Here is a 25,219-nt window from a genome sequence, read left to right as displayed (position 1 = left end):
CTGGCTCTGATTTGTCCCCAATTTGGAAAATGCGAACTACATGAGCTACCTTCCAATCTCAGGGAGCAATCCCTGACTCTACTGAGCTGAAGACACGGGCAAGGGGCTCACAGAGCACCCGACCGATCTCTTTAAACACCTTTGGGTGGAAATCATCTGGACCTTACAGGCCTCAAGATTAACCTGCACGGGGACATTGCTGTCAGTGAAGAGAGACGAGAAAGACCAAAGTGCCATTTGCCCCTCTCAGTGTGGCCCTGAAGGACTGTGTCCAGGCTGTAGTTCTGTTCCCGCCGTACGATCCTCCCCCAGATTGTCCTTTCTGAGCTCCAGCCAGGTGATGCTAAACACTCAGGTGGGAATGACAAAAATCCACAACAATGTGTTTAAAGAAAACTGATTTATTTGACATATATCCAAATATTAAACTCCAGCCCAGTTACAGGGGTTATTAACATCAGTAGAAACAAACTCCAACTGTCAGAATGAACATCATTCAGTCCTGGATGTAATTAACAGCAGCAATAACATCAGAATGCAAACCCTGCAGTCACTTGTGAACTCGCCGGTGTTTCAGCAGGTTGGATAAACAAGTGAATCCCTTCCCACACTCGGAGCAGGTGAACGGTCTCTCCCCAGTGTGAACTCGCTGGTGTGTCAGTAGGTTAGATGACTGAGTGAATCCCTTCCCACACTCAGAGCAGCTGTACGGTCTCTCCCCATTGTGAACTCGCTGGTGTGTCAGCAGGTGGGATGACTGAGTGAAACCCTTCCCACACTCGGAGCAGGTGAACGGTCTCTCCCCAGTGTGAACACGCTGGTGCTGCAGCAGGTGGGATGACCGAGTGAATCCCTTCCCACACTCGGAGCAGGTGAATGGCCTCTCTCCAGTATGAACTCGATAGTGTGTCAGCAGGTGGGATGACTGAGTGAATCCCTTCCCACACACAGTGCAGGCGAACGGCCTCTCCCCAGTGTGATTGCGCTTGTGTCTCGACAGGCCAGAAGTTCGGTTGAAGCCTCGTCCACACACAGAACACATGTACGGATTCTCCCCGCTCTGAACGGTGCTTTCTGCTTCCATGCTCAAAGGTCCTGATGAATTGAGTAACTGTCAGTTCTTGAAGTGAGGTTTGGTTTGAGTTTCCCGTCTGCAAATCCTCCGCTTCTAACACCCTGCAAAAAGAATTTAAAACAGGAAAAAGGGAGGATGAGAGAGAACTCCCAAAAACACAAAGGCAGGTTGTGAAATTGAGATGAATGAATCTGGGAATTTGTGGGGCCGGCATTAGAAAAAGTGACCATGAAAGCTGCCGGATTGTCGTAAAAACCCAACTGGTTCACTAATGTCCTTCAGGGAAGGGAACCCACCACACGGTCTAGGCCTACACAAGACTCTGGCCTTTATGGGAGGAGAGAGAGCGAGGGGTGAAGGAGCGACTTTATACATCTGCAACTCGACTACAACCTTGACAGCACCTCCCAAACAAGTTGTTGTGTTTCTTGTTTAGGGGAGGCGCTTCACCCTGGGGTTAATGGTGCCGGGGTCCTGGCCGCATGTTCACCGGCTCTGACTCGGGGCCCGAGACCCACACTCGGTGTTGCTGAGGGATTCCAACCTTGGGACTGTACATGGGGATTCTAGCCCTGGGATTGCACAAGCGGATTCTAACCCTGGGACTGTACAAGGGCATTCTAACCCTGGGATTGTAGATGGGGATTCCAAACCTGGGATTCTGCATGGGGATTCTAACCCTGGGAATGTACATGGGGAATCCAACCCTGGGACTGTACAAGGGGATTCAACCCTGGGACTGTACATGGGGATTCTAACCCTGGGAATGTACATGGGGAATCAACCCTGGGATTGTATATGGGGATTCTAACCCTGGGCCTGTACATGGGGATTCCAACCCTGCGACTGTACATGGGGATTCCAAACCTGGGCCCGTACATGGGGAATCCAACTCTGGGCCCGTACATGGGGATTCCAACCCTGCGACTGTACATAGGGAATCCAACCCTGGGGCTGCACTTGGGGATTCCAACCCTGGGATTGTACATGGGGAATCCAACCCTGGGACTGTACAAGGGGATTCAACCCTGGGACTGTACATGGGGATTCTAAGCTTGGGCCCGTACATGAGGATTCCAACACTGCGACTGTACATGGGGAATCAAACCCTGGGACTGCACATGGGGATTCTAATCCAGGGACTTCACATAAGGATTCAAGCCCTGGGACTGCACATGGGGATTCCAACCCTGGGACAGTACATGGGGGTTCCAGCCCTGGGACTGTACATGGGTTTCCAGCCCTGGGACTGTACATGGGGATTCCAGCCCTGGGACTGTACATGGGGATTCCAGCCCTGGGACTGTACATGGGGATTCCAGCCCTGGGACTGTACATGGGGATTCCAGCCCTGGGACTGTACATGGGGATTCCAGCCCTGGGACTGTACATGGGGATTCCAGCCCTGGGACTGTACATGCGGATTCTAACCCTGGGATTGTACATGGGGATTCTATCCCTGGGTCTGTACATGGGGATACCAATCTTGGGACTGTACACGGGCATTCCAACCCTGGGACTGTACATGGGGATTCTAACCCTGGGACTGTACATGGGAATTCCAACACTGGGACTGTATAAGGGGATTCTAAACCTGGGACCATACATGGGGATTGTAACCCTGGGGATGTACATGGGGATTCCAACCCTGGGGCAGTACAAGGTGATTCTAACACTGGGACTGCACATGCGGATGCGAACCCTGGGACTGTAGATGAATTTTCCAGCTCTGGGACTGTAAATGGGGATTACAACACTGGGACTGTACATGGGGATTCTAACCCTGGGTCTGTACATGGGGATTCGAAACCTGGGACTGTACATGGGGAATCCAACCCCTGGGACTGTACATGGGGACGACAATCTTGGGACTGGACATGGGGATTCCCGCGCTGAGACTGTACATGGGGATAACCGCCCTGGGAATGTACATGGGAATTCCATCCCTGGGATTGTACATGGGGATTCCAAAACTGGGACTGTACAAGGGGATTCTAACCCTGGGATTGTACATGGGGGTTCCAACCCTGGGACTGTGCATGGGGGTTCCAACCCTGGGACTGTACATGGGGATTCCAACCCTGGGACTGTACATGGGGATTCCAACCCTGAGACTGTACATGGGGATTCCAACCCTGGGACTGTACATGGGGATTCCAACCCTGAGACTGTACATGGGGATTCGAATCCTGGGACTGTACATGGGGAATCCAACCCCTGGACTGAACATGGGGATTACAATCTTGGGACTGGACATGGGGATTCCCGCGCTGGGACTGTACATGGGGATAACCGCCCTGGGACTGTACATGGGAATTCCAAGCCTGGGATTGTACATGGGAAATCCAACCCTGGGACTGTGCATGGGGATTCTAACCCTGGGACTGTACATGGGGATTCCAACCCTGGGACTGTACATGGGGATTCGAACCCTGGGACTGTACATGGGGATTCCAACCCTTGGACTGTACATGGGGATTCCAACTCTGGGACTGTACATGGGGATTCCAACTCTGGGACTGTACATGGGGATTCCAACCCTGGGACTGCACATGGGGATTTCAACCCTGGGACCATACAAGGGGATTCTAACCCTGGGACAGTACCTGGGGATTCTAAACATGGGACTATTCTTGGGGATTCCAGCCCTGGGACAGTATATAGGGATGCTGTCCCTGGGACTGTACATGGGGATTCCAACCCTGGGACTGCACATGGGGATTCCAACCCTGGGACTGTACATGGGGATTCGAACCCTGGGACTGTACATGGGGATTCCAACCCTTGGACTGTACATGGGGATTCCAACTCTGGGACTGTACATGGGGATTCCAACCCTGGGACTGTACATGGTGATTATAACGCTGGGGGCCTACATGGGGATTCCAGCCCTGGGACTGTACAAGGGGATTCAAACCCTGGGAATGTACATGGGGATTGCAACCCTGGGACTGCACATGGGGATTCTAACCCTGGGACTGCACATGGGAATTCCAGCCCTGGGACTGTACATGGGGATTCCAGCCCTGGGACTGTACATGGGGATTCTAACCCTGGGACAGAACCTGGGGATTCCAGCCCTGGGATTGTACATGATGTTTCCAACCCTGGGGCCGTACATGGGGATTCTAACCCTGGGACTGTACATGGGGATACCAATGTTGGGACTGTACACGGGCATTCCAAACCTGGGACTGTACATGGGGATTTCAACCCTGGGACCATACATGGGGATTCTAACCCTGGGGATGTACATGGGGATTCCAACCCGAGGATTGTACATGGGGATTCCAACCCTGGGACTGTACAAGGGAATTCCAGCACTGGGACTGTACATGGATTTTCCAGCTCTGGGACTGTACATGGGGGTTCCATCCCTCGGACTGTACATGGGATTCTAAACCTGGGGGTGTACAAGGGGATTCTAAACCTGGGACTGTACTTGGGGATTCCAGCCCTGGGACAGTATATAGGGATTCTAACCCTGGGACTGTACATGGGGATTCCAACCCTGGGACTGTGCAAGGGCATTCAGACCCTGGGACTGTGCATGGGAATTACAACCCTGGGACTGTACATGGGGATTCCAGCCCTGTGACTGTACATGGGGATTCCAGCCCTGGGACTGGAGAAGGGGATTCTAACCCTGGGACAGTACCTGGGGATTCTAAACATGGGACTATTCTTGGGGATTCCAGCCCTGGGACAGTATATAGGGATTCTGTCCCTGGGACTGTACATGGGGATTCCAACCCTGGGACTGCACATGGGGATTCCAACCCTGGGACTGTACATGGGGATTCGAACCCTGGGACTGTACATGGGGATTCCAACCCTTGGACTGTACATGGGGATTCCAACTCTGGGACTGTACATGGGGATTCCAACCCTGGGACTGTACATGGTGATTATAACGTTGGGGGCCTACATGGGGATTCCAGCCCTGGGACTGTACAAGGGGATTCAAACCCTGGGAATGTACATGGGGATTCCAACCCTGGGACTGCACATGGGGATTCTAACCCTGGGACTGCACATGGGAATTCCAGCCCGGGGAGTGTACATGGGGATTCCATCCCTGGGACTGTACATGGGGATTCCAACCCTGGGACTGTACATGGGGAATCCAAACTTGGGCCCGTACATGGGGATTCCAACACTGCGGCTGTACATGGGGATTCTAGCCCTGTGTCTGTACATAGGGAATCCAACCCTGGGACTGTACATGGGGATTCTAACCCTGGGACTGTACCTGGGAATTCTAAACCTGGGACTGTTCTTGGGGATTCCAGCCCTGGGACAATATATAGGGATTCTAACCCTGGGACTGTACATGGGGATTCCAACCCTGGGACAGTGCAAGGGGATTCAGACCCTGGCACTGTACATGGGGATTCCAACCCTGGGACTGTACAGGGGGATAACCACGCTGGGACTGTATATGGGGGTTCCATCCCTGGGACTGTACATGGGGATTCCAACCCTGGGACTGCACAAGGGGATTCTAACCCTGGGATTGTACATGGGGATTCTAATCCTGGGACTGTACCTCGGGATTCTGAACCTGGGACTGTTCTTGGGAATTCCAGCCCTGGGACAGTATATAGGGATTCTAACCCTGGGACTGTGCATGGGGATTCCATCCCTGGGACTGTGCAAGGGGATTCAGACCCTGGGACTGTGCAAGGGAATTACAACCCTGGGACTGTACATGGGGATTCCAGCCCTGTGACTGTACATGAGGATTCCAGCCCTGGGACTGTACATGGGGATTCCAGCCCTGGGACTGTACATGGGGATTCCATCCCTGGGACTGTACATGGGGATTCTAACCCTGGGACTGTACATGGGGATTCCAACCCTGGGACTGTACATGGGGATTCCAACACTGCGACTGTACATGGGGATTCCCACCCTGGGACTGTACATGGGGATTCCAACCCTGGGACTGTACATGGGAATTACAACCTGGGACTGTGCATGGGGATTTTAAACCTGGGACTGTCCATGGGGATTATAACCCTGGGACTGTACATGGGGATTCCAATCTTGGGACTGTACATGGGGATTCCCGCCCTGGGACTGTACATGGGGATAACGGCCCTGGGACATTACATGGAGATTCCAACACTGGGATTGCACATGGGGATTCTAACCCTGGGACTGTACATGGGGATTCCAGCCCTGGGACTGCACATGGGGATTCCAGCCCTGGGACTGCACATGGGGACTCCAGCCCTGGGACTGCACATGGGGATTCCAGCTCTGGAACTGCACATGGGGTTACTATCCTGTGACTGTACATGGGGATTCTAAACCTGGGACTGTACATGGGGATTCCAACCCTGCGACTGTTCTTGGGGATTACAATCCTGGGACTGTACATGGGGATTCTAATCCTGGGACTGTACATGGGGATTCCAAACCTGGGACTGTACATGGGAATTACAACCCTGGAAATGTAGATGGGGATTCCAGTCCTGGGACTGCACATGGGGATTCCATCCCTGGGAATGTACATGGGGAATCCAACCCTGGGCCCGTACATGGGGATTCCAACACTGCGACTGTACATGGGGATTACTATCCTGTGACTGTAAATGGGGATTCTAAAACTGGGACTGTTCTTGGGGATTCCAACCCTAGGACTGCACATGGGGATTCCCGCCCTGGGACTGTACATGGGGATAACCGCCCTGGGACTGTATATTGGGGTTCCATCCCTGGGACTGTACATGGGGATTCTAAACCTGGGGGTGCACATGGGTATTCCAATCCTGGGATTGCACATGGGGATTCCAACACTGGGAATGTACAAGGGGATTCTAACCCTGGGATTGTACATGGGGGTTCCAACCCTGGGACTGTACATGGGGATTCCAACCCTGGGCCCGTACATGGGGATTCCAACACTGCGACTGTACATGGGGATTCCAACCCTGGGACTGTACATGGGGATTACAGCCCTGGGACTGTGCATGAGGGTTCTAACCCTGGGGCTGTACATGGGGATAATAACGCTGGGAATGTACATGGGGATTCCAGCTCTGGGACTGTACATGGGGATTCAAACCCTGGGATTGTACATGGGGATTCCAACCCTGGGACTGAACATGGGGATTCCATCCCTGGGACTGTACATGGGGACTCCAGCCCTGGGACTGTACATGGGGACTCCAGCCCTGGGACTGTACATGGGGATTCCAGCCCTGGGACTGTACATGGGGATTCCAGCCCTGGGACTGTACATGGGGATTCCAGCCCTGGGACTGTACATGGGGATTCCAGCCCTGGGACTGTACATGGGGATTCCAGACGTGGGACTGTACATGGGGATTCCAGACGTGGGACTGTACATGGGGATTCCATCCCTGGGACTGTACATGGGGATTCCAACCCTGGGACTGTACATGGGGATTCCAACCCTGGGCCTGTACATGGGGATTCCAAAACTGCGACCGTACATGGGGATTCTCGCCCTGGGACGGTACATGGGAATTCTAACCCTGGGACTGTACATGGGGATTCTAACCCTGGGACTGTACATGGGGATTCCAACCTTGGGACTGTACATGGGAATTACAACCCTGGGACTGAACATGGGGATTCCAACCCTGGGACTGTACATGGGGATTACTATCCTGTGACTGTACCTGGGGATTCTAAACCTGGGACTGTTCTTGGGGATTCCAGCCCTGGGACAGTACATAGGGATTCTAACCCTGGGACTGTATCAGGGGATTCCAAACCTGGGACTGTACATGGGGATTCAGACCCTGGGACTGTAAATGAGAATTACAACCCTGGGACTGTACATGGGAATTCCAGCCCTGGGACTGAACATGGGGATTCCATCCCTGGGACTGTACATGGGGATTCCAACCCTGGGACTGGACATGGGGAATCCAAACTTGCGCCCGTACATGGAGATTCCAACACTGCGACTGTACATGGGGATTCTAGCCCTGCGACTGTACATAGGGAATCCAACCCTGGGACTCTACATGGGGATTCTAATCCTGGGACTTTACATAAGGATTCAAGCCCTGGGACTGCACATGGTGATTGCAACCCTGGGAATGTACATGGGGATTGCAACCCTGGGACTGTACATGGGGATTCCAGCACTGGGACTGTACATGGGGATTCCAGACCTGGGACTGGACATGGGGATTCCAGCACTGGGACTGGACATGGGGATTCCAGCCCTGGGACTGTACATGGGGATTGCCGCCCTGGAACTGTACATGGGGATTCCAACTCTGAACTGTACATGGAGATTCCCGCTCTGGGACTCTACATGGGGATTCCATCCCTGGTATTCTCCATGGGGATTCTAGCCCTGGGACAGAACCTGGGGATTCCAACCCTGGGACTGTATATGGGGATTCCAACCCTGGGATTGTACATGGGGATTCTAACCCTGGGACTGTACATGGGGATTGCAACCCTGAGACCATTAATGGGGATTCTAACCCTGGGACTGTACATGGGGATGCGAACCCTGGGACTGTACATGGATTTTCCAGCTCTGGGACTGTACATGGCGATTACAACACTGGGACTATACTTGGGGATTCTAACCCTGGGACTGTATATGGGGATTCTAACCCTGGGACTGTACATGGGGATTCTAAACCTGGGACTGTACATGGGGTATCCAATCCTTGGACTGTACATGGGGATTCTAGCCCTGGGAATTTACATTGGGAATCCAACCCCTGGACTGTACATGGGGATTCTAACCCTTAGACTGAACATGGGGATTCCAACCCTGGGACTGTACATGGAGATTACAATCTTGGGACTGCACATGGGGATTCCCGCCCTGGGACTGTATATGGGGATTCCATCCCATGGACTGTACATGGGGATTCTAAACCTGGGGGTGTACATGGGTATTCCAATCCTGGGATTGTACATGGGGATTCCAACCCTGGGACTGTACAAGGGGATTCAGACCCTAGGACTGTACATGGGGATTCCAACCCTGGGACTGTACAGGGGGATAACCGCACTGGGACTGTATATGGGGGTTCCATCACTGGGACTGAACATGGGGATTCCAACCCTGGGACTGTACAAGGGGATTCTAACCCTGGGATTGTACATGGGGATTCTAATCCTGGGACTGTACCTGGGGATTCTAAACCTGGGACTGTTCTTGGGGATTCCAGCCCTGGGACAGTATATAGGGATTCTAACCCTGGGACTGTACATGGGGATTCCAACCCTGGGACTGTGCAAGGGGATTCAGACCCTGGGACTGTACATGGGAATTACAACCCTGGGACTGTACATGGGGATTCCAGCCCTGTGACTGCACATGGGGATTCCAGCCCTGGGACTGTACATGGGGATTCCAGCCCTGGGACTGTCCATGGGGAATCCATCCCTGGGACTGTACATGGGGATTCTAACCTTGGGACTGTACATGGGGACTCCAACCCTGGGACTGTACATGGGGTTCCAACACTGCGACTGTACATGGGGATTCCAACCCTGGGACTGTACATGGGGAATCCAACTCTGGGACTGTCCATGGGGATTCCAACTCTGGGACTGTACATGGGAATTACAACCCTGGGACTGTGCATGGGGATTCTAAACCTGGGACTGTCCATGGGGATTATAACGCTGGGACTGTAAATGGGGATTCCAGCCCTGAGACTGTACAAGGGGATTCAAACCCTGGGAATGACATGGGGATTCCAACCCTGGGACTGTACATGGGGATTCTAATCCTGGGACTGTACATGGGGATTCCTGCCCTGGGACTGTACATGGGGATTGCAGCCCTGGGACTGCACATGAGGATTCCAGCCCTGGGACTGCACATGGGCTTACTCTCCTGTGACTGTACATGGGGATTCTAAACCTGTGACTGTACATGGGGATTCCAACCCTGGGACTGTACATGGGAATTACAACCCTGGAAATGTAGATGGGGATTCCAGTCCTGGGACTGCACATGGGCATTCCATCCCTGGGACTGTACATGGGGAATCCAACCCTGGGCCCGTACATGGGGATTCCAACACTGCGACTGTACATGGGGATTCCAACACTGCGACTGTACATGGGGATTCCAACCCTAGGACTGTACATGAGGATTCCAACACTGGGACTGCACAAGGGGATTCTAACCCTGGGACTGTACATGGGGATTCCAACCCTAGGACTGTACATGGGGATTCCAACCCTGGGGCTGTACATGGGAATTACAACCCTGGAAATGTAGATGGGGATTCCAGTCCTGGGACTGCACATGGGGATTCCAGCCCTGGGACTGTACAAGGGGATTCAAACCCTGGGATTGTACATGGGGATTCCAACACTGCGACTGTATATGGGGATTACTATCCTGTGACTGTACATGGGGATTCTAAACCTGGGACTGTTCTTGGGGATTCCAAACCTGGGACTGCACATGGGGATAACCGCCCTGGGACTGTATATTGGGGTTCCATCCCTGGGACTGTACATGGGGATTCTAAACCTGGGGGTGCACATGGGTATCCAATCCTGGGATTGCACATGGGGATTCCAACCCTGGGACTGTACAAGGGGATTCTAACCCTGGGATTGTACATGGGGATTTAAACCCTGGGACTGTACATGGGGATTCCAACCCTGGGACTGTACATGGGGATTCTAATCCTGGGACCGTACATGGGGATTCTAACCCTGGGACTGTGCATGGGAATCCAACCCTGGGCCCGTACATGGGGATTCCAACACTGCGACTGTACATGGGGATTCCAACACTGCGACTGTACATGGGGATTCCAACCCTAGGACTGTACATGAGGATTCCAACACTGGGACTGCACAAGGGGATTCTAACCCTGGGACTGTACATGGGGATTCCAACCCTAGGACTGTACATGGGGATTCCAACCCTGGGGCTGTACATGGGAATTACAACCCTGGAAATGTAGATGGGGATTCCAGTCCTGGGACTGCACATGGGGATTCCAGCCCTGGGACTGTACAAGGGGATTCAAACCCTGGGATTGTACATGGGGATTCCAACACTGCGACTGTATATGGGGATTACTATCCTGTGACTGTACATGGGGATTCTAAACCTGGGACTGTTCTTGGGGATTCCAAACCTGGGACTGCACATGGGGATAACCGCCCTGGGACTGTATATTGGGGTTCCATCCCTGGGACTGTACATGGGGATTCTAAACCTGGGGGTGCACATGGGTATCCAATCCTGGGATTGCACATGGGGATTCCAACCCTGGGACTGTACAAGGGGATTCTAACCCTGGGATTGTACATGGGGATTTAAACCCTGGGACTGTACATGGGGATTCCAACCCTGGGACTGTACATGGGGATTCTAATCCTGGGACCGTACATGGGGATTCTAACCCTGGGACTGTGCATGGGAATTACAACCCTGGGACTGTGCATGGGGATTCTAACCCTGGGACTGTACATGGGGATTATAATGCTGGGACTGTACATGGGGATTCCAGCCCTGGGATTGTACATGGGGATTCAAACCCTGGGATTGTACATGGGGATTCCAACCCTGAGACTGTACATGGGGATTCCAACCCTGGGACTGTACATGGGGATTCCAACCCTGGGACTGTATATGGGAAATCCAACCCTGGGACTGTACATGGGAATTCTAAACCTGGGACTGTACATGGGAATTACAACCCTGGGACTGTACATGGGAATTACAACCCTGGGACTGTACATGGGGATTCCATCCCTGGGACTGTACATGGGGACTCCAGCCCTGGGACTGTACATGCGCATTACAGCCCTGGGACTGTAAATGGGGATTCCAGCCCTGGGACTGTACATGGGGATAACAGCCCTGGGACTGTACATGGGGATTCCAGACGTGGGACTGTACATGGGGATTCCAGACGTGGGACTGTACATGGGGATTCCATCCCTGGGACTGTACTTGGGGATTCCAACCCTGGGCCTGTACATGGGGATTCCAAAACTGCGACCGTACATAGGGATTGTCGCCCTGGGACGGTACATGGGAATTCTAACCCTGGGACTGGATATGGGATTCCAACCCTGGGACTGTACATGGGGATTCAGACCCTGGGACTGTACATGGGGATTCCATCCCTGGGACTGTACATGGGGATTACAACCCTGGGACTGTACATGGGAATTCCAGCCCTGGGACTGTACATGGGGATTCCATCCCTGGGACTGTACATGGGGATTCCAACCCTGGGACTGTACATGGGGAATCCAAACTTGCGCCCGTACATGGAGATTCCAACACTGCGACTGTACATGGGGATTCTAGCCCTGTGACTGTACATAGGGAATCCAACCCTGGGACTGTACATGGGGATTCTAATCCTGGGACTTTACATAAGGATTCAAGCCCTGGGACTGCACATGGGGATTCCAACCCTGGGACTGGACATGGGGTTTGCAACCCTGGGACTCTACATGGGGATTCCATCCCTGGTATTCTCCATGGGGATTCTAACCCTGGGACAGAACCTGGGGATTCCAGCCCTGGGACTGTATATGGGGATTCCAACCCTGGGATTGTACATGGGGATTCTAACCCTGGGACTGTACATGGGGATTGCAACCCTGGGACCATACATGAGGATTCTAACCCTGGGACTGTACATGGGGATGCGAACCCTGGGACTGTACATGGATTTTCCAGGTCTGGGGCTGTACATGGGGATTACAACACTGGGACTATACTTGGGGATTCTAGCCCTGGGAATTTACATTGGGAATCCACCCCGACTGAACATGGGGATTCTAACGCTTAGACTGAACATGGGGATTCCAACCCTGGGACTGTACATGGGGATAACAGCCCTGGGACTGTATATGGGGGTTCCATCCCTTGGACTGTACATGGGGATTCTAAACCTGGGACTGTACATGGGGATTCCCGCCCTGGGACTGTACATGGGGATTCAAATCCTGGGACTGTACATGGGGATTCTAATCCTGGGACTGTACATGGGGATTCCCGCCCTGGGACTGTACATGGGCATAACCGCCCTGGGACTGTATATGGGGTTTCCATCCCTGGGGATGTACATGGGGATTCCAACCCTGGGATTGTACATGGGGATTCCAACCCTGGGACTGTACATGGGGATTCTAACCCTGGGACTGTACATGGCGATTCTAACCCTGGGACTGCACATGGGGATTCTAATCCTGGGACTGCACATGGGGATTCTAATCCTGGGACTGTACATGGGGATCCCCGCCCTGGGACTGTACATGGGGATAACCGCCCTGGGACTGTATATGGGGGTTCCATCCCTGGGATGGTACATGGGGATTCCAACCCTGGGATTGTACATGGGGATTCCAACGCTGGGATTGTACATGGGGCTTCTAACCCTGGAACTGTACATGGGGATTCTAAACCTGGGGGTGTACATGGGTATTCCAATCCTGGGATTGTAAATGGGGATTCCAACCCTGGGACTGTATAAGGGGATTCTAACCCTGGGATTGTAAATGGGGATTCCAACCCTGAGACTGTACATGGGGATTCTAACCCTGGGACTGTACATGGGGATTCCAACCCTGGGACTGTACATGGGGATTCTAACCCTGGGACTGTACATGGGGATTCTAATCCTGGGGCTGTACATGGGGATTCTAAACCTGGGACTGTGCATGAGGATTCTAACCCTGGGATTGAACATGGGGATTCTAATCCTGGGACTGTTCATGGGGATTACTATCCTGTGACTGTACCAGGGGATTCTAAACCTCGGACTGTTCTTGGGGATTAAAGCCCTGGGGCAGTACATAGGGATTCTAACCCTGGGACTGTACATGAGGATTCCAACCCTGGGACTGTACAAGGGGATTCAAACCCTGGGACTGTACATGGGAATTACAACCCTAGGACTGTACATGGGGATTCCAGCCCTGGGACTGTACATGGGGATTCCAGCCCTGGGACTGTACATGGGGATTCTAACCCTGGGACTGTACATGGGGATTCCAACACTAGGACTGTACATGGGGATTCTAATCCTGGGACTGTACATGGGGATTCCCGCCCTGGGACTGTACATGGGGATAACCGCCCTGGGACACTACATGGGGATTCCAACACTGGGATTGCACATGGGATTCTAACCCTGGGACTGTACATGGGGAATCCAGCCCTGGGACTGCACATGGGGATTCCAGCTCTGGGACTGCACATGGGGTTACTATCCTGTGACTGTACATGGGGATTCTAAACCTGGGACTGTACATGGGGATTCCATCCCTGGGACTGTACATGGGGATTTCAGCCCTGGGACTGTACATGGGGATTCCAGCCCTGGGACTGTACATGGGGATTCCAGCCCTGGGACTGTAAATGGGGATTCCAGACGTGGGACTGTGCATGGGGATTCCAGATGTGGGACTGTACATGGGGATTCCATCCCTGGGACTGTACATGGGGATTCCATCCCTGGGACTGTACATGGGGATTCCAACCCTGGGCCTGTACATGGGGATTCCAAAACTGCGACCGTACATGGGGATTCTCGCCCTGGGACGGTACATGGGAATTCTAACCCTGGGACTGTACATGGGGATTCTAACCCTGGGACTGTACATGGGGATTCTAACCCTGGAACTGTACATGGGGATTCCAACCTTGGGACTGTACATGGGAATTACAACCCTGGGACTGAACATGGGGATTCCAACCCTGGGACTGTACATGGGGATTACTATCCTGTGACTGTACCTGGAGGTTCTAAACCTGGGACTGTTCTTGGGGATTCCAGCCCTGGGACAGTACAGAGGGATTCTAACCCTGGGACTGTATATGGGGATTCCAACCCTGGGACTGTACATGGGGATTCAGACCCTGGGAGTTTACATGAGAATTACAACCCTGGGACTGTACATGGGAATTCCAGCCCTGGGACTGTACATGGGGATTCCATCCCTGGGACTGTACATGGGGATTCCATCCCTGGGACTGTTCATGGGGATTCTAACCCTGGGACTGTACATGGGGAATCCAAACTTGCGCCCGTACATGGAGATTCTAACACTGCGACTGTACATGGGGATTCTACCCTGTGACTGTACATAGGGAATCCAGCCCTGGGACTGTACATGGGGATTCTAATCCTGGGACTTTACATAAGGATTCAAGCCCTGGGACTGCACATGGTGATTCCAACGCTGGGACACAACATGGGGATTGCAACCCTGGGAGTGTACATGGGGATTCCAGCACTGGGACTGTACATGGGGATTCCAACTCTGAACTGTACATGGGGATTCCCGCCCTGGGACTGTACATGGGGATTCCAGCCCTGGGACTGTACATGGGGATTCCAACCCTGGGATTGTACAAGGGGATTCAAACCCTGGGACAGTACAAGGGGATTCCAACCCTGGGACTGTGCATGGGGATTCTAACCCTGGGTCTGTACACGGGGATTCCAACCCTGGGACAGCACATGGGGATTCCAACCCTGGGACTGTTCTTGTGGCTTCCAACCCTGGGATTGTACATGGGGATTCTAACGCTGGGTCTGTACACGGGGATACCAATCTTGGGACAGTAAACGGGCATTCCAAACCTGGGACTGTACCTGGGGATTTCAACCCTGGGACTGTACATGGGGATTCTAACCCTGGGGATGTACATGGGGATTCCAACCCTGGTATTGTACATGGGGATTCCAACCCTGGGACTGTACATGGGGATTCCAACCCTGGGACTGTACATGGCGATTCCAGCCCTGGACTATACATGGGGATTCCAACCCTGGGACTGTGTATGGGGATTCCCGCCCTGAGACTGTAAATGGGGTTTCTATCCCTGGGATTGTACATGGAAATTCCAGCCATGGGACTGTACATAGGGATTCCAACTCTGGGACTGTACATGGGGATTCCAACCCTGGGACTGCACAGGGGAATTCCAACCCTGGGACTGCACATGGGAATTCCAACCCTGGGACTGCACATGGGAATTCCAACCCTGGGACTGTACATGGGGATTCCAACCCTGGGACTGCACAGGGGAATTCCAACCCTGGGACTGCACATGGGAATTCCAACCCTGGGACTGTACATGGGGATTCTAACCCTGGGACTGTACATGGGGATTCTAACCCTGGGACTGTACATGGGGATTCTAACCCTGGGACTGTACATGGGGATTCTAACCCTGGGAATGTACATGCGGATTCTAACCCTGGGACAATACATGTGGATTCTAACCCTGGGACTGTACATGGGGATTCTAACCCTGGGACTGTACATGGGGATTCTAACCCTGGGACTGTACATGGGGATTCTAACCCTGGGACTGTACATGGGGATTCCAACCCTGGGACTGTACATGGGGATTCCAACCCTGGGACTGTACATGGGGATTCCAACCCTGGGACTGTACATGGGGATTCCAGCCCTGGGACTGTACATGGGGATTTCAGCCCTGGGACTGTACATGGGGATTCCAGCCGTGGGACTGTACATGGGGATTCCAACATTGGGACTGTACAGGGGGATTCCAGCCCTGGGACTGTACATGGGGATTCCAGCCCAGGGACTGTGCAAGGGGATTCTAACCTTGGGATTGTACATGGGGATTCCAACTTTGCGACTATACAAGGCGATTCTAACCCTGGGATTGTACATGGGGATTCCAGCCCTGGGACTTTGCGCGGGGATTCCAGCCCTGGGACTGTACATGGCTATTCCAGCCGTGGGACTGTACATGGGGATTCCAACATTGGCACTGTACAGGGGGATTCCATCCCTGGGACTGTACATGGGGATTCCAACCCTGGGACTGCACATGGGGATTCCAACCCTGGGCCCGTACATGGGGATTCTAACACTGCGACTGTACATGGGGATTCCAACTCTGGGACTGTACATGGGGATTCCAACCCTGGGACTGTACATGGGGATTCCAGCCCTGGGACTGTACATGGGGATTCCAGCCCTGGGACTGTACATGGGGATTCCAGCCCTGGGACTGTACATGGGGATTCCAGCCATGGGACGGTACACGGGGATTCCAACCCTGGAACTGTACATGGGGATTACTATCCTGTGACTGTACATGGGGATTCTAAACCTCGGACTGTACATAGGGATTCCAACTGTGGGACAGTACATGGGGATTCCCGCCCTGAGACTGTAAATGGGGATTCTATCCCTGTGACTGCACATGGGAATCCTAACCCTGGGACTGTACATGGGAATTCCATCCCTGGGACTGTACATGGGGATTCCAACCCTGGGACTGTACATGGGGATTCCAACCCTGGGACTGTACATGGGGATTCCAGCCCTGGGACTGTACATGGGGATTCCAACACTGGGACTGTATACTGGGATTCCAGCCCTGGGACTGTACACTGGGATTCCAGCCCTGGGACTGTACGCGGGGATACAGCCCTGGGACTGTACGTGGGGATTACAGCCCTGGGACTGTACATGGCTATTCCAGCCCTGGGACTATACGTGGGGATTCCAGCCCTGTGACTGTACATGGGGATTCCAAACCTGGGACTGTACATGGGGATTCCAACCCTGGGACTGTATATGGGGATTCCAACCCTGGGACTGTACATGGGGATTCCAACCCTTGGACTGTACATGGGGATGCCAACCCTGGGAATGTACATGGGGATTCCAACCCTGGGACTGTACATGGGGATTCCAACACTGGGACAGTACACGGGGATTCCAGCCCTGGGACTGTACATGGGGATTCCATCCCTGGGACTGTACATGGGGATTCCAACCCTGGGACTGCACATGGGGATTCCAACACTGGGACTGTATACTGGGATTCCAGCCCTGGGACTGTACACTGGGATTCCAACCCTTGGACTGTACATGGGGATTCCAACCCTGGGACTGTACATGGGGATTCCAACCCTGGGACTGTACATGGGGATTCTAACCCTGGGAATGTATATGGGGATTCCAACCCTGGGATTGTACATGGGGATTCCAGCCCTGGGCCTGTACATGGGGATTCAAGCCCTGGGCCTGTACATGGAGATTCCAACCCTGGAACTGTACATGGGGATTCCAACCCTGGGACTGTACGTGGGGATTCCAGCCCTGGGACTGTACATGGCTATTCCAGCCCTGGGACTATACGTGGGGATTCCAGCCCTGTGACTGTGCATGGGGATTCCAAACCTGGGACTGTACATGGGGATTCCAACCCTGGGACTGTACATGGGGATTCCAACCCTGGGACTGTACATGGGGATTCCAACCCTTGGACTGTACATGGGGATTCCAACCCTGGGACTGTACATGGGGATTCCAACCCTGGGACTGTACATGGGGATTCCAGCCCTGGGGCTGCACATGGGGATTCCAGCCCTGGGACTGCACATGGGGATTCCAGCCCTCGGACTGTACATGGGGATTCCAACCCTGGGAATGTACATGGGGATTCCAACCTTGGGACTGAACATGGGGATTCCAAGCCTGGGACTGTACATGGGGATTCTAACCCTGGGAATGTATATGGGGATTCCAACCCTGGGACTGTACATGGGGATTCCAGCCCTGGGCCTGTACATGGGGATTCAAGCCCTGGGCCTGTACATGAGGATTCCAGCCCTGGGACTGTACATGGGGATTCCAGCCCTGGGCCTGTACATGGGGATTCCAAACTTGGGACTGTACATGGTGATTGCAACCCTGGGACTGTACATGGGGATTCCAGCCCTGGGACTGTACATGGGGATTCTAACCCTGGGACAGTACATGGGGATTCCAACCCTGGGACTGTACATGGGGATTCCAGCCCTGGGACCGTACATGGGGATTCCAGCCCTGGGACCGGACATGGGGATTCCAGCCCTGGGACCGTACATGGGGATTCCAGCCCTGGGACCGTACATGGGGATTCCAGCCCTGGGACCGTACATGGGGATTCCAGCCCTGGGACCGTACATGGAGATTGCAGCCCTGGGACCGTACATGGCGGTTCCAGCCCTGGGACTGTATATGGCGATTCCAGCCCTGGGACTGTACATGGCGATTCCAGCCCTGGGACTGTACATGCGGATTACAATCTTGGGACTGTGCATGCGGATTCCCGCCCTGGGACTGTACATGGGGATTCTAACCCTGGGACTGTACATGGGGATTCTAACCCTGGGACTGTACATGGGAAATCCAACTCTGGGACTGTACAAGGGGATTCCAACCCTGGGACTGTACCTGGGGATTCCAGCCCTGGGACTGTACATGGGGATTCCAGCCATGGGACTGTACAAGGGGATTCCAACCCTGGGACTGTACATGGGGATTCCAACCCTGGGACTGTACATGGGGATTCCAACCCTGGGGCTGTGCATGGGGATTCCAACCCTGCGACTGTACATGGGGATACCAACCCTGGGACTGTGCATGGGGATTCCAACCCTGGGGCTGTACATGGGGATTCCAACCCTGGGACTGTACTTGGGGATTCCAGCCCTGGGACTGTACGTGGGATTTCTAACCCTGGGACCGTACATGCGGATTCCAGCCCTGGGACTGTACATGGGGATTGCAGCCCTGGGACCGTACATGGAGATTGCAGCCCTGGGACCGTACATGGGGGTTCCAGCCCTGGGACTGTACATGGCGATTCCAGCCCTGGGACTGTACATGGGGATTCCAACCTTGGGACTGTACATGGGGATTCCAACCCTGGGACTGTACATGGGGATTCCAACCTTGGGACTGTACATGGGGATTCCAACCCTGGGACTGTACATGGGGATTCCAGCCCTGGGACTGTACATGGGGATTCTAACCCTGGGACAGTACATGGGGATTCCAACCCTGGGACTGTACATGGGGATTCCAGCCCTGGGACCGTACATGGGGGTTCTAGCCCTGGGACCGTACATGCGTATTCCAGCCCTGGGACTGGACATGGCGATTCCAACCCTGGGACTGTACATGGCGATTCCAGCCCTGGGACTGTACATGGGGATTCCAATCCTGGGACTGTACATGGGGATTCTAACCCTGGGACTGTACATGGGGATTATAATGACGCGACTGTACATGGGGATTCCAGCCCTGGGACTGTACAAGGGGATTAAAACCCTGGGAATGTTCATGGGGATTCCAACCCTGGGACTGTACCTGGGAATTCTAACCCTGGGACTGTACATGGGAATTCTAACCCTGGGACTGTACATGGGGATTCCAACCCTGGGACTGTACAAGGGGATTCCAGCCCAGGGACTGTGCAAGGGGATTCTAACCTTGGGATTGTACATGGGGATTCCAACTTTGCGACTATACAAGGCGATTCTAACCCTGGGATTGTACATGGGGATTCCAGCCCTGGGACTTTGCGCGGGGATTCCAGCCCTGGGACTGTACATGGCTATTCCAGCCGTGGGACTGTACATGGGGATTCCAACATTGGCACTGTACAGGGGGATTCCATCCCTGGGACTGTACATGGGGATTCCAACCCTGGGACTGCACATGGGGATTCCAACCCTGGGCCCGTACATGGGGATTCTAACACTGCGACTGTACATGGGGATTCCAACTCTGGGACTGTACATGGGGATTCCAACCCTGGGACTGTACATGGGGATTCCAGCCCTGGGACTGTACATGGGGATTCCAGCCCTGGGACTGTACATGGGGATTCCAGCCATGGGACGGTACATGGGGATTCCAACCCTGGAACTGTACATGGGGATTCCAGCCCTGGGACTGTACATGGGGATTCTAACCTTGGGTCTATACGTGGGGATTCTAACCCTGGGATGGCACATGGGAATTCCAACTCTGGGAATGTACATGGAGATTCCAATGCAAGAACTGTATAGGGGCATTCCAACCCTGGGACTCTATATGGGAATTCCAGCCCTGGGGCTGTACATAGGGATTCCAACTGTGGGACAGTACATGGGGATTCCCGCCCTGAGACTGTAAATGGGGATTCTATCCCTGTGACTGCACATGGGAATCCTAACCCTGGGACTGTACATGGGAATTCCATCCCTGGGACTGCACATGGGGATTCCAACACTGGGACTGTATACTGGGATTCCAGCCCTGGGACTGTACACTGGGATTCCAGCCCTGGGACTGTACGCGGGGATACAGCCCTGGGACTGTACGTGGGGATTACAGCCCTGGGACTGTACATGGCTATTCCAGCCCTGGGACTATACGTGGGGATTCCAGCCCTGTGACTGTACATGGGGATTCCAAGCCTGGGACAATACATGGGGATACCAACCCTGGGACTGTACATGGGGATTCCAACACTGGGACAGTACACGGGGATTCCAGCCCTGGGACTGTACATGGGGATTCCAGCCCTGGGACTGTACACTGGGATTCCAACCCTTGGACTGTACATGGGGATTCCAACCCTGGGACTGTACATGGGGATTCCAACCCTGGGACTGTACATGGGGATTCTAACCCTGGGAATGTATATGGGGATTCCAACCCTGGGATTGTACATGGGGATTCCAGCCCTGGGCCTGTACATGGGGATTCCAACCTTGGGACTGAACATGGGGATTCCAAGCCTGGGACTGTACATGGGGATTCTAACCCTGGGAATGTATATGGGGATTCCAACCCTGGGACTGTACATGGGGATTCCAGCCCTGGGCCTGTACATGGGGATTCAAGCCCTGGGCCTGTACATGAGGATTCCAGCCCTGGGACTGTACATGGGGATTCCAGCCCTGGGCCTGTACATGGGGATTCCAAACTTGGGACTGTACATGGTGATTGCAACCCTGGGACTGTACATGGGGATTCCAGCCCTGGGACTGTACATGGGGATTCTAACCCTGGGACAGTACATGGGGATTCCAACCCTGGGACTGTACATGGGGATTCCAGCCCTGGGACCGTACATGGGGATTCCAGCCCTGGGACCGGACATGGGGATTCCAGCCCTGGGACCGTACATGGGGATTCCAGCCCTGGGACCGTACATGGGGATTCCAGCCCTGGGACCGTACATGGGGATTCCAGCCCTGGGACCGTACATGGAGATTGCAGCCCTGGGACCGTACATGGCGGTTCCAGCCCTGGGACTGTATATGGCGATTCCAGCCCTGGGACTGTACATGGCGATTCCAGCCCTGGGACTGTACATGCGGATTACAATCTTGGGACTGTGCATGCGGATTCCCGCCCTGGGACTGTACATGGGGATTCTAACCCTGGGACTGTACATGGGGATTCTAACCCTGGGACTGTACATGGGAAATCCAACTCTGGGACTGTACAAGGGGATTCCAACCCTGGGACTGTACCTGGGGATTCCAGCCCTGGGACTGTACATGGGGATTCCAGCCATGGGACTGTACAAGGGGATTCCAACCCTGGGACTGTACATGGGGATTCCAACCCTGGGACTGTACATGGGGATTCCAACCCTGGGGCTGTGCATGGGGATTCCAACCCTGCGACTGTACATGGGGATACCAACCCTGGGACTGTACGTGGGATTTCTAACCCTGGGACCGTACATGCGGATTCCAGCCCTGGGACCGTACATGGGGATTGCAGCCCTGGGACCGTACATGGAGATTGCAGCCCTGGGACCGTACATGGGGGTTCCAGCCCTGGGACTGTACATGGCGATTCCAGCCCTGGGACTGTACATGGGGATTCCAACCTTGGGACTGTACATGGGGATTCCAACCCTGGGACTGTACATGGGGATTCCAACCTTGGGACTGTACATGGGGATTCCAACCCTGGGACTGTACATGGGGATTCCAGCCCTGGGACTGTACATGGGGATTCTAACCCTGGGACAGTACATGGGGATTCCAACCCTGGGACTGTACATGGGGATTCCAGCCCTGGGACCGTACATGGGGGTTCTAGCCCTGGGACCGTACATGCGTATTCCAGCCCTGGGACTGGACATGGCGATTCCAACCCTGGGACTGTACATGGCGATTCCAGCCCTGGGACTGTACATGGGGATTCCAATCCTGGGACTGTACATGGGGATTCTAACCCTGGGACTGTACATGGGGATTATAATGACGCGACTGTACATGGGGATTCCAGCCCTGGGACTGTACAAGGGGATTAAAACCCTGGGAATGTTCATGGGGATTCCAACCCTGGGACTGTACCTGGGAATTCTAACCCTGGGACTGTACATGGGAATTCTAACCCTGGGACTGTACATGGGGATTCCAACCCTGGGACTGTACAAGGGGATTCCAGCCCAGGGACTGTGCAAGGGGATTCTAACCTTGGGATTGTACATGGGGATTCCAACTTTGCGACTATACAAGGCGATTCTAACCCTGGGATTGTACATGGGGATTCCAGCCCTGGGACTTTGCGCGGGGATTCCAGCCCTGGGACTGTACATGGCTATTCCAGCCGTGGGACTGTACATGGGGATTCCAACATTGGCACTGTACAGGGGGATTCCATCCCTGGGACTGTACATGGGGATTCCAACCCTGGGACTGCACATGGGGATTCCAACCCTGGGCCCGTACATGGGGATTCTAACACTGCGACTGTACATGGGGATTCCAACTCTGGGACTGTACATGGGGATTCCAACCCTGGGACTGTACATGGGGATTCCAGCCCTGGGACTGTACATGGGGATTCCAGCCCTGGGACTGTACATGGGGATTCCAGCCCTGGGACTGTACATGGGGATTCCAGCCATGGGACGGTACATGGGGATTCCAACCCTGGAACTGTACATGGGGATTCCAGCCCTGGGACTGTACATGGGGATTCTAACCTTGGGTCTATACGTGGGGATTCTAACCCTGGGATGGCACATGGGAATTCCAACTCTGGGAATGTACATGGAGATTCCAATGCAAGAACTGTATAGGGGCATTCCAACCCTGGGACTCTATATGGGAATTCCAGCCCTGGGGCTGTACATAGGGATTCCAACTGTGGGACAGTACATGGGGATTCCCGCCCTGAGACTGTAAATGGGGATTCTATCCCTGTGACTGCACATGGGAATCCTAACCCTGGGACTGTACATGGGAATTCCATCCCTGGGACTGTACATGGGGATTCCAACCCTGGGACTGTACATGGGGATTCCAGCCCTGGGACTGTACATGGGGATTCCAACCCTGGGACTGCACATGGGGATTCCAACACTGGGACTGTATACTGGGATTCCAGCCCTGGGACTGTACACTGGGATTCCAGCCCTGGGACGGTACGCGGGGATACAGCCCTGGGACTGTACGTGGGGATTACAGCCCTGGGACTGTACATGGCTATTCCAGCCCTGGGACTATACGTGGGGATTCCAGCCCTGTGACTGTACATGGGGATTCCAAGCCTGGGACAATACATGGGGATACCAACCCTGGGACTGTACATGGGGATTCCAACACTGGGACAGTACACGGGGATTCCAGCCCTGGGACTGTACATGGGGATTCCAGCCCTGGGACTGTACACTGGGATTCCAACCCTTGGACTGTACATGGGGATTCCAACCCTGGGACTGTACATGGGGATTCCAACCCTGGGACTGTACATGGGGATTCTAACCCTGGGAATGTATATGGGGATTCCAACCCTGGGATTGTACATGGGGATTCCAGCCCTGGGCCTGTACATGGGGATTCAAGCCCTGGGCCTGTACATGGAGATTCCAACCCTGGGACTGTACATGGGGATTCCAACCCTGGGACTGTACGTGGGGATTCCAGCCCTGGGACTGTACATGGCTATTCCAGCCCTGGGACTATACGTGGGGATTCCAGCCCTGTGACTGTACATGGGGATTCCAAACCTGGGACTGTACATGGGGATTCCAACCCTGGGACTGTACATGGGGATTCCAACCCTGGGACTGTACATGGGGATTCCAACCCTTGGACTGTACATGGGGATTCCAACCCTGGGACTGTACATGGGGATTCCAACCCTGGGACTGCACATGGGGATTCCAGCCCTGGGGCTGCACATGGGGATTCCAGCCCTGGGACTGCACATGGGGATTCCAGCCCTCGGACTGTACATGGGGATTCCAACCCTGGGAATGTACATGGGGATTCCAACCTTGGGACTGAACATGGGGATTCCAAGCCTGGGACTGTACATGGGGATTCTAACCCTGGGAATGTATATGGGGATTCCAAC

General features: G+C 54.0%; 1 protein-coding gene across 2 annotated transcripts in view; it reads right to left on the bottom strand.

The window, feature by feature from the left end:
- Positions 1–385: 385 nt before the first annotated feature.
- LOC147119891 (uncharacterized) overlaps positions 386–25,219 on the bottom strand; it is an 81,662-nt gene continuing 56,828 nt past the window's right edge. For both annotated transcript variants that reach the window (XM_085985290.1, XM_085985291.1), the window contains one exon: positions 386–1,176. In XM_085985290.1, the coding sequence (XP_085841416.1) occupies positions 551–1,084 (534 nt within the window). In that variant the 5' untranslated portion in view covers positions 1,085–1,176 and the 3' untranslated portion in view covers positions 386–550. The remainder of the gene's footprint in view (positions 1,177–25,219) is intronic.

Source organism: Somniosus microcephalus, chromosome 4 (assembly GCF_052327205.1).
Source record: "Somniosus microcephalus isolate GS21.2 chromosome 4, FLI_Smic_1.0, whole genome shotgun sequence".
Classification (NCBI taxonomy): domain Eukaryota; kingdom Metazoa; phylum Chordata; class Chondrichthyes; order Squaliformes; family Somniosidae; genus Somniosus; species Somniosus microcephalus.
Note: the sequence above shows the minus strand (reverse complement) of the source record. Positions and strands in the feature narration are given on the sequence as shown.